The sequence below is a fragment of the Hypomesus transpacificus genome, chromosome 8, assembly GCF_021917145.1.
Source record: "Hypomesus transpacificus isolate Combined female chromosome 8, fHypTra1, whole genome shotgun sequence".
Taxonomy (NCBI): Eukaryota; Metazoa; Chordata; class Actinopteri; order Osmeriformes; family Osmeridae; genus Hypomesus; species Hypomesus transpacificus.
In genome coordinates, this window is record NC_061067.1 from 11,301,454 (window position 1) to 11,311,453 (window position 10,000).

The following is a 10,000-nucleotide window of genomic DNA, read 5'->3' on the forward strand; positions in this document are numbered from 1 at the left end:
AAATCAGCATCTGAATTAAAATGTGACGAGAAATGGGCAGTGTAGTTGCTGAAAATGAGCTTATTTTATTGATGAAACGGCTCATTTGTAAATTTGCTCCGACTTTTCGATAACCTAGCTAGCATTGCAGTGCAGCGCCATCTACTGTTCTGGCGGTGAATTGCTTTCAGCACGCAGAGCTGTCGGAGTAGTATAAATTCAACCAGTCCGTCTGACTCCGTGCATGGGTCTGTCCGTTAACGGAGACGCAGAAGTATAAATCGGCCTTTACTGTTGATAACTTCAGTAATCGCATTACAGTTACTAATACAAAAATTTCTTGCGTTACTTGCATTACTGTGATCTGCACATTGGGAGGAGAAAAAAACAACAAATCAAACTTCTCTTAGTACATGTGTTTGCGTAACACTCGTCACTTGACTTAGCCCCAGAGTTCAGGAGGCGAAACAAGAATGGCAGAGCCATAGGACGCCTTTTGATGGATGGAGGTATGCACATCGCAGTTGCGCGAAAGGACAAAAATGTAACTGTACAATGTACATTGTGCCCACTCCAAAAACACCTTTCCACCACCGCGAACACAACCTCTAATCTGTCAAAGCATCTTCAACGGCAACATGCTAACTCAAGACTAGTAGCTTAAGATCCCCGGACCTTGAATGAGGACTACTTGGGCAGCGGCTGGTCAAGAGGTCACATGGCTCCGCCTGGAGACAACAAGGCCTCCGTGTTAGGAGCAACCACACACACAGAACCACGCACACACAGAACCACACATACAGAACCCCAAACACAGAGCAATGCAACCACAGCCCCATGTACACAGCAGCACCCCACACACTAGGGGTGCAAAACCGAACCACAAAAAAACTAAAAAAATAGAAAAAGGCGTTTTTTTAATCCTTGCTCTACCCTCCTATGTACTTCCGCTCAATTTAGATTTTGCTTCGAGAACTTGGCACAAATGTAGGTTTTCTCAAATCAACTTTTAGTAGGGCCAATCAGCGAACAGAGGGAGTGGCTGAGAACAATGACGTTGATGTTGTTGTTCGCTAGTTGGGGTGTGCCTGCCTTCGGCAGCACAAACCATTGTTATCTCACATATATATTTATATTGTGAGAATGCTGTTCAGCATTATCACTATTGCTTTTCAACTTCTCAGTTCTTCCGCCGTTTTTTGGCCTTTAACTAGTCCTGCATACTTTCACCGATTCCTACTATTTTTGTATCAAAACGTTCAGCTCATTCAGGAGATGATGGCTATGACTTTTGGTATTTCTCACTTTAATACTTTTTAAAGAATTAAGGTTTATGTGCAAATTATTCTCCCATTAAAAGTAATGGTAAATCCTTTCAAATCATTAAAAAGCTTCCTCCTCTTTCAAACTTAACTACTTCAGCATACTTTCAGCTAGAGACACCATTCAACCTTTAAAATGTTCACTCACATTCAGCTATTCCCAAATGATTCAGCTTTTCAAATATTCAGCCAATTTTGAATTGTGACAGTTTTTAATACATGAAAAATTTAGCTCCTTCTTGATTTTTATGATTGAGCAGCCATGGCTGCTCTTTTTCTGATATCCAACTAAATTGTCAAACAAATTCCTCTGACGTTCATATAGTTTAACTTACAGAAACAAGTTTGACCTTAAAATGTAGGAAAAATTGTCCTCTTTCAGCCAATTTAACTACTAAAGAGCTCACATTTACTGACTTTCAGCATTGAGCCTTGAAGCGAGAGCGGCCTTTCAAATTCTCTCACTAACTTAAATGGAGAGGTGGGTAAAATTAGTCAGAGAATTTCGAAAGTAGACATGTTTTTAAACTGCCGGAAGAGTCGTATTTCTGACCGCACAGACATATAAAGGACATCTCTAGTTTCGGCAGAGTCTTGGGTCTCGGAAAATATCCTTATTTGTTGGATTGGACGTATAGTTTTGCGTCTAGATTAACTTGTTTGAGGTGTGTATTCCAGCTAAATGTGTTATTCTCTGCCCAGCTCGTTAGCAATCACAGCTGCGCCATCACCGTGGCAACCAAACAGACACGCACCATGAAAGCAGAATTGGGTGACGTTTTGGAAACTGCCAAAAGAGTTGTATTTCTGACCGCACAGACACATAAAGGATATCAATGGTTTCGGCAGAGTCTTGGGTCTCGGAAAATATCCTTATTTTTTGGATTGGACGTACAGTTTTGCGTCTAGGTTAACTTGTTTGAGGTGTGGATTCTAGCTACATTTCTCATAATAGAGCTAGCGTGATGGCTCTCCATAACTAATAACGGTTCGACTTTTTTTTCCACAATCGACCAAATTGGCCAAACAAGGTATGTACATTGAGCTTAAAGTGTACATAATCTAGCTAGATCTTTTTATTTTTGCACGTTTTACAGAAATATGCAAACATCGAGGCTTGACTGTCTTAGCTGACGGTCATGAACAGCCAAACCAGGGCTGGGGTAACGCTAAGTGTTTACTGCAGCTGGCGTTAATCCTACGAACAAACGCTTCGTAACTGGAAAGCTTTTACTTTTAATTGACGATATTGAACACAGATGTAAAGTAACTTGTCTTTACTCTAAATATCTTCTCCGTTTTAAATTTGAAGTTGTTCATCTAGCTTATGTAGGAAATCTTCCATTGCATCCTCTCTAGCTTCTTGCCTTTGGTTATTATTCAAGCCTACAGTGTTAATACATACCACTTTGACACACTTGCAAGAAATGATCCGCTGGTTAGCTGTAGCATGATCTTGTTATTTACGTATAAAAAACTCACCAGGGACAACGACAACATCGGCAACCCTGCACTATGAATTATTATTTTGATGTCATCTTAAAGTGTCTGAACAGGACTGGGTGTGCAGGCACGCATGATTAGTTTCTCCTCCGTCTTGAACCGAAACCTAGATTATAGGTTAGAAATGTTGCCAGTCTGTTGACAATGACCAATGGTTGCTACGTTTTTCCCGCAAGTTCAAGTCATTCCAGTGTTGTCCTTTTACCTTCAAATTTGTTCAACCCAGACTTCCGCAACTGGTTTTCTGCTAAATTTTCAAATTTTCCTGCAGCTCATCTTTCTGAATTTTTCCCTTTTTGTTTTGCATTTTTCTTCTTCTTTTCTTCTGTTTTCTGCCTTCATCTTGCTCCAGGTCCTTTCAAAAATACCTTTCACAGCAGTATCTTCCAACTGCCAGTACCTTTGCATTTGTTTTCTCTTTTCTGTATTTGTCTGCCTTCATCTTGCTGCAGGTCCTTTCTAACATACATTTCAGGCCTTTTAAAACTCCAGCAAATAATTTTCTGCTAAATGCTCACATTTTTATGCATTGTTTCTCTTCTTTCTGATTGTTTTCACTTTTTGTTTTGCATTTTTCTTCTTCTCTTTTCTGTAGTTTTATGCCTTTGTCCAGCTCCAGCCCCTATTTAAAATACCTTTCGGGCGCTTTGAAGCTTCAGCGTATAACTTTACATTTTTTTTTCACAATTTTCAGCTTTTTTAGCATGGTTAGCTATCCCCATTCAGGTTTTCAGCATTCTTACTGCTGTTTCGCAGGAACAGCCTTTTCTAGTTTTTTTTTTTTTGCCCCCCTAAGGCTCAGTCAATATTTATACTAGATAGACAACGCCTGTGTCAAAATGTTAGTCTTGGTCTTGATTGCGTTGCTTGTATTTGGAATTACGTTTCGTTGCACAGTTTAGGAGGTTACAATGTTTTTGTAGGGACAAAGTGCCTTTTTTTTTTCACCACATCAACACACGTTAGCAGCTACGTCACCACGTCAACACAAGTTAGCAACGATGCATGGATACAACGTGATAGACTTTCTAGCTCGCAGATTGGAGCTTGGTTTACGAGTGAAAAATACCACCCCCAAAAAATCACAACCATTTGGCTTTGTAGAGAAAGCGATTTTGAGTGGAACTGCAATCTCGCATTTTTTATTTAGGTCGTGACAGTCTTTGAAATTTGAGCGAGTGCAGGTCGCCCGTGAGACCGCCTCGTCTATTAGGCGGCAGCCATGCTAGAAAGCTTCATAGTTGTATTTTTTGTAGCTCATTTTATAGTTCAATTTTACACGAAAAAACAGAAAGAGGGAACTGTTATGACGATATGACTATTGTGAAAACAGCCAGGTGGTGAGATTTTAATATAGGTTGCTGTAAAACGTTGATTTGTTTGCTACGTGAGAGCCTGTCAGCCTCCATTGACGATTGCGAAAGCAACAACAGTTGTCAACAGTGTTGTCACTCAGTCAACTGTCGATCTGCGTCTGGTAAGTATTTTCTTAATTTCGTACCAGGGTCAATTCTACATCTAAATAGACAGCAGTATTTTAAAGATATGGCGATTGTGAAGACAGCCAGCGGGTCAGCTTATTTTTGTGATTTGTGTAAAACTTGGAATTTGAGTGAGACCGCGTCTTGTTTTGACGTTAGCCTCAGAGTCACAGACTCTGCTCGCCCACTGGCATAGCCTACTACTACTAGTAGGCTACAGTCATGGGTGTAGCCGCAATGTAACTTGGGGGGGTCCCCCAATATAAGTCGTTTGGACCCCCCACATTTGCGATCAAAATATTAGTGCATGACTGGTCTACTAGTCCAGCGATCTTTCCATTGCTTCACAATCAAATCCGTTCCACTTTATAAGTAGGGAGAATACCCATAGCAATAAAATGTAACATGAAGGCAAAACTGATTCAACCATAAGAACCATATATCATCTAAAAGTTTATACCCTCAGGATGTTATCTAATGAGACAAGAGACACGTCCATCTCTCCATATTAGTATGCTGCCCATGCATAATAAATTCGGTATTGGTAAATGGAGTAGGCTATATCGCTGATACTTTTTTGGGCTGTGCCATTTAGGGAAACTGATTCAACCACCTAAACCATGTATTTTCGGAAAGCTTACATCCTAAGGATGTGATCTGTGGAAAAGACTACAGGTTTGAACACAAATTTGATCATTTCTGAACTGTCCAGTCATGCTTTAGGGAGATGCCATTTTTTTATGTAGCCTACATAATTATTAGGCTACTAAACCTATACCAATTGTGAATTTCATATGCTGATAACATGATTTACATCTCAGAAGTCTTCATATGAAAAATCTACATTAAGCTTATTATTATCAATATGAAAGAATGCTCGATGCATCTCCATGTCTCCTGATATAGGTGGTAGAGAGTGAGTCAGAGGCAGGGGCAGCATGCAGGGGCAGTGGAGACAGCTCTGTTGCTGAGGTGAGTGCTGAAAGGTGACAGGTAGTTGAAGATGTCCCATTGCTTATTGGAAAGTTTAGTTTTCAAAATATTTTTATGTCCAGCCCCTCAGTATATGTATAACAACTACGGTAAATAGTTGTGGTAAATGCACCAGAATGCGAGAAATTGCATCTAATCTAACTTTTCAACCCCAGTGTACTCTGTTGCTTAGCGACGTCAGCTGATTTGAAGCCTAAAGAATGTTTAAAGTCTATGAAGTTCAACGTCTTTGGCGAACTATTTCTCTGCTGATCAACAATACGAATGGTAACAAATACATTGTAAAAAGACACACTGTGTTAAGTTATGTTTGTTGGCAAGTAGCCGTGTAATAAGCGGTATAATGTAGGCTATAGAACGCCGGTCATTATTGGGAAAAAAAGCCCCTTCAGGGAAAAACAAAACCCCTCCGCTTAGCGTCAGGGTGCTGTTCGCCCTGTCGGGGCTTAATTTCCCGATAATGACCGGCGTTCTATACATTATCCCTTACAAATGAAACATTCTCATTTCCGGCGCTTTCAAAAAATCAGTGAAGTGTGGATAGCAACTGCAGCTAGCTTGCCTCTAGCAAACTGCTTTTGAATTAGCCATGTCCGCCTAAATTAATATCAAACTTATTTACGTTTTGGGGGGCTTATTTTCAGTTAGCAGACGGTACTATTTGAATCGCAATTCCATCTGAAATACTGCCAGTGACAACGTTGTTACAGTAGTTTGTTTTTTCAATCGTACTGAAGAACTTCCGCTGTAGCCAAAATTCAGGAAATCAGTTTCCGGTTTACTGGAGACCATCACCTGAGTTTCGAAAATGCTCAGCTTTAGTAGATGTATATAAGACCTGGCTTAAATAAGCGTCAGTGACGTCCATCGCATCGTAAATGCTTTTTTCCCCTGCTCCAACAAGCAAGCGGGACAAGGGATTCAAACTGTACATATCCAGTTATCTGCACAACTATGAGCGTAAGTAGTATAATGTGGTGTTCCGGTCGGCTAGCATCTAAGCTAGTTAGCGATGTGTTCATTTTAGTGTAGTTTAGAAGCTTGTTTTTCTTTATTTGAAACGCTAACTGTCCGTTGTTATGTATTATCATTTGTATTACTGCCCCTCTCTATCCATAATCGTTTTCTTTGAAACATGATAGCCTAATATAGCCTGATAGCCTGAATTTTGGCTACAGCGGAAGTTCGTCAGTACGATTGTGCACAGAGCCTATATGAGTAGGCTAAATGCTTGAAATTATCTGTGCACAGAGCCTATATGAGTAGGCTAAATGCTTGAAATTATTACTAGATGGAAAAACGGACCCACCTGCAAACGACGCAAGCAAGCACACCCTACAATTTCCCCAGGAATTGTACCCTCTATAGTTTGAGTTGTAGTTCAGTAATGGCAGTGGAGAAATATGCGAGCAAAGACATTCGGTCCGTTGTGGCAACGCTGCTGAATATCCAAAAGTTAAAGCCGGAGCAAGAACAATCTTTGCTAAGTTTTGTTGGTGGCCATGATGTTATGGCCCTCCTCCCCACCGGGTTCGGGAAAAGTTGGATTTCCCAGCTACGGCAGCTAGCTCCGTTACAGTAGTGGTGAAGGAGTTGGCTAAGGCGAATGCTAGCGATTGGTTATGGCAGATCAGAGTGGTTCTGGGCTGATCCAATAGCTTTAAACTTCAACAGAGTACCTGCCTTCAAGGAAGTTAATGCTTGTCAATGGAGCGACCCCAGACCCTCTGTACAAGTGAAATGTACGAGGGTCTGGTTAGGACCAGGCTAGCGGTTTTTAGGATCTACCCGAAAACACTATGTAACACCCTTTGTCCTTCCCCTTCTCTGTAACCTTTCCCGGTGAGTACCTGTCAGTATATCAATGACGAGTCACATACTGGAAGGAACTGAAGAGCAGTGTTGCCAACTTAGCGACTTTCTCGCTATATCTGGCGACTTTCCAAACCCCCCCCTGGCGACTTTTATTGTCACAAGCGACTACCGACAAATCTAGCAACTTTTTTCGGTGTTGTTGGAGACTTGCTGGTGTTTTAGAGACTCTGATGTGAAAGCACGGATCATTTAGCAGTACTTTCCTCAACAAGCACCTGGTGCTGCCGTGAGCGCCACCATTCCAAAGTACTCACAGGGGGCCAGTCTCACGAGCCTCACGCAGCACTGCTACTTTCCTTGCTGAGGAATTGGCAACGCTGCTGGAGAGAGGCAAATCATTCGAAGCTAGGCATGTGGAAAGTATGGTAACGGTACATCTAACATGATGGGGCATCTACGCCAGATATACAGAAAATACACTGAAAATACAGAGAGAACACTGAAATGGTAAAAAAAAATATTCGACTTGCTAAACAAACCGAACCGAGACCGGGCCCCCTTAACCGAGATCGGGCCCCTTCGGGCCGAACCGTGGGCTTGTTGAATTGTTGCACCCCTACCACATACACACATCCACATGTGCAAAACCAAACACACAGAATCACACCCACAGAACCACACACAGCACCTCTACCCAAGTCACGCTGGTGTGTTCTTGTGTGTCTGCAGCAGTCCATGGCTGAGACATTTTACTTGTCCAACATTGTGCCTCAGAACTATGAGAACAACGCTGGCTTCTGGAACAGGTGTGTTTCCTGCTTTAGAACATCGTTGCGTTCTGGAACAAGTAGGTACCCTACTCTAGAACATTGCAGGGTTCCACTCCGGACAAATCTGTTGCTTCTGTATGTGTGTAGGCTGGATGTGCTGCCGGGAAGCATTTCCATGGGCAAGGCCCGCTGGCCTTGCCCAAAGAACAGGTTGATGGGAAAAGGACGGTGACATATCAGGTAGCCTCAGCTATGTAGACAGCACCCAGGCCCTCTAGCACACCACTTGTTAAAGTAGTACATTAATGTGTATTATTTGCTGAGACTGGAGGGAGTATCATGGAATGTTTGTCATATTGCAGTTCTGTCTTTTGTCCATTTGAGGACAGTATTACACAGCATGTACCTTTCACCAAGGTTACCATGGCAGATCAAATCTGTAGATGGAGAGAGAATTTATTTCCTCGGCCAGTTACATCATGATTCTGTCTCTACAGGTTATTGGAAGAGATGACGTTGCCGTGCCAACCCACGTCTTCAAAGTCATCCTAGTTGGAAACATGAACATCACAGACCAATCAGCATCTAAACCCATAGCCCTAAGTGCCTTTGTGGTTCCCAACCATCCAATAGGCTTTGAGTGACCCCTGAAGGACTTTGAGGTCAGCCCATCAGAGCCGGAGAAGGTGTCAGGGCTGCGCTTTTTCTTGGGGCTGGGGTCTCTGCCCAGCCTGTGTGAGCAAGACTCGTGTCAGCTGATGAGCTATAAGGAGTTCCATCTCTACCTGGCTGGCAGGAAGGTGGGCAGTGCCCGTTCCTCTGCCAAGCTGGAGCGACACATGGCGGAGCTGCAGGAGAAGGGCATCGCCCCTGATGACTACCTCCTCAAGCTCTACCAGATGAAGAAGATGGAGCAGGCCAAGCAGGTGCAGCCTGAGACAACGAAGGGCATCTGAGGACCAAACACAGCCAGCACAACCCATAGAGTGGAGGCTAGATCTGCCGCTGAAGACCAAAACATTGTAGAACTGATTCATAATACTGAAATGATCAGTTATACTGATAAACAAAGTTGTGGTGTTTGTCCTTTTGTAATTAACAGCGCTGTTTACAAAATGGAAGTAGGATGACATGTTTAGGATGTCTTTACTATGGAGCATTTTTGATGGAGTTCTAGAACACATGCAGTTGTAAGAGCAGTACAGTGGTTCTCATCTTTACTAATGTTCTAAGGGGACGTCTGAAGCTGTAGTTGACATTTTATTATGTTGACTAGAAGACTATGTCTTGGTTTAAACAATTTCTTCTTGTTCAGGGCACCTAAGCCCAGACCAGGGCTGGCCATGACGTGTGTGTCTGAGACTAACTAATCTGTCTCTACGTTGGTAAGATGTGTGACTGGTCTGGAGTGTGTGTCCTCAGAAAATATAAAACCAGAAAACCACTTTATCTGCAGGAAGTTAGAAGGAGGAAGAGAGATTGTGGGTGGACAGGCCACCGCAGGGTTGAGTGGCACTTATACCAATTGTGGATGTTTAGCTCCACTCATGTGGGTGCACCTGGTTGTGTTTGTGGAGCAGGTGCTCTGACTAACCCGAGGCTGTAATTAGTGTATCCTGACTTCATTCTCTGTCCCAGTGATTTCCCTTTAGAACAGCGCCCCAGAAACATGACTGCTCTCCGCTAGGCTGCTAGCAACTAGCATGCTACCACACAGCCCTGTGTGTGTGCGCACTGAGATCTTCCAGGGCAGCTTATGGGTTAACTCCTCAGCTGACATGATGCAGCTGAAGAGGACATGACAACACACTGTTCCCTCTGGTGGCCAGGTGGTAGGTGGTAGTACCACTCAGCTGAGTTCCCCTGCAGCTGATGACTGGGCAATTTAGAGGAGAGAGAGGGGGGTCCAAACTTCCTGGAACTCAGGAAACAGCTGCTTGTTTAGAAGCTATCTGACCAGGAGCACACACACACACAGCATGGATGAAATGGGTCCATCAGTATTTATAGACTACATGTTCGGCTTACTGGAATCCAAATATCCTTTTTAGGCCACTTTTGACTTTTTCTTATTCTTTATCTAGACTCATCTAAAATAGAAACAATTAACTTCTTTAAGTGTAGGGAAGTAGACCAC

At 42.7% G+C, this 10,000-nt stretch overlaps 1 protein-coding gene across 1 annotated transcript; it reads left to right on the forward strand.

Moving 5' to 3' along the window:
* Positions 1-482: 482 nt before the first annotated feature.
* LOC124470372 (nuclease EXOG, mitochondrial-like) lies at positions 483-8,819 on the forward strand. The gene is given in 6 exon segments (XM_047024213.1): positions 483-488; positions 665-727; positions 3,707-3,709; positions 7,823-7,903; positions 7,945-8,103; positions 8,361-8,819. Coding segments are annotated over 6 exon segments (771 nt in total).
* The last annotated feature ends 1,181 nt before the right edge of the window (positions 8,820-10,000 follow it).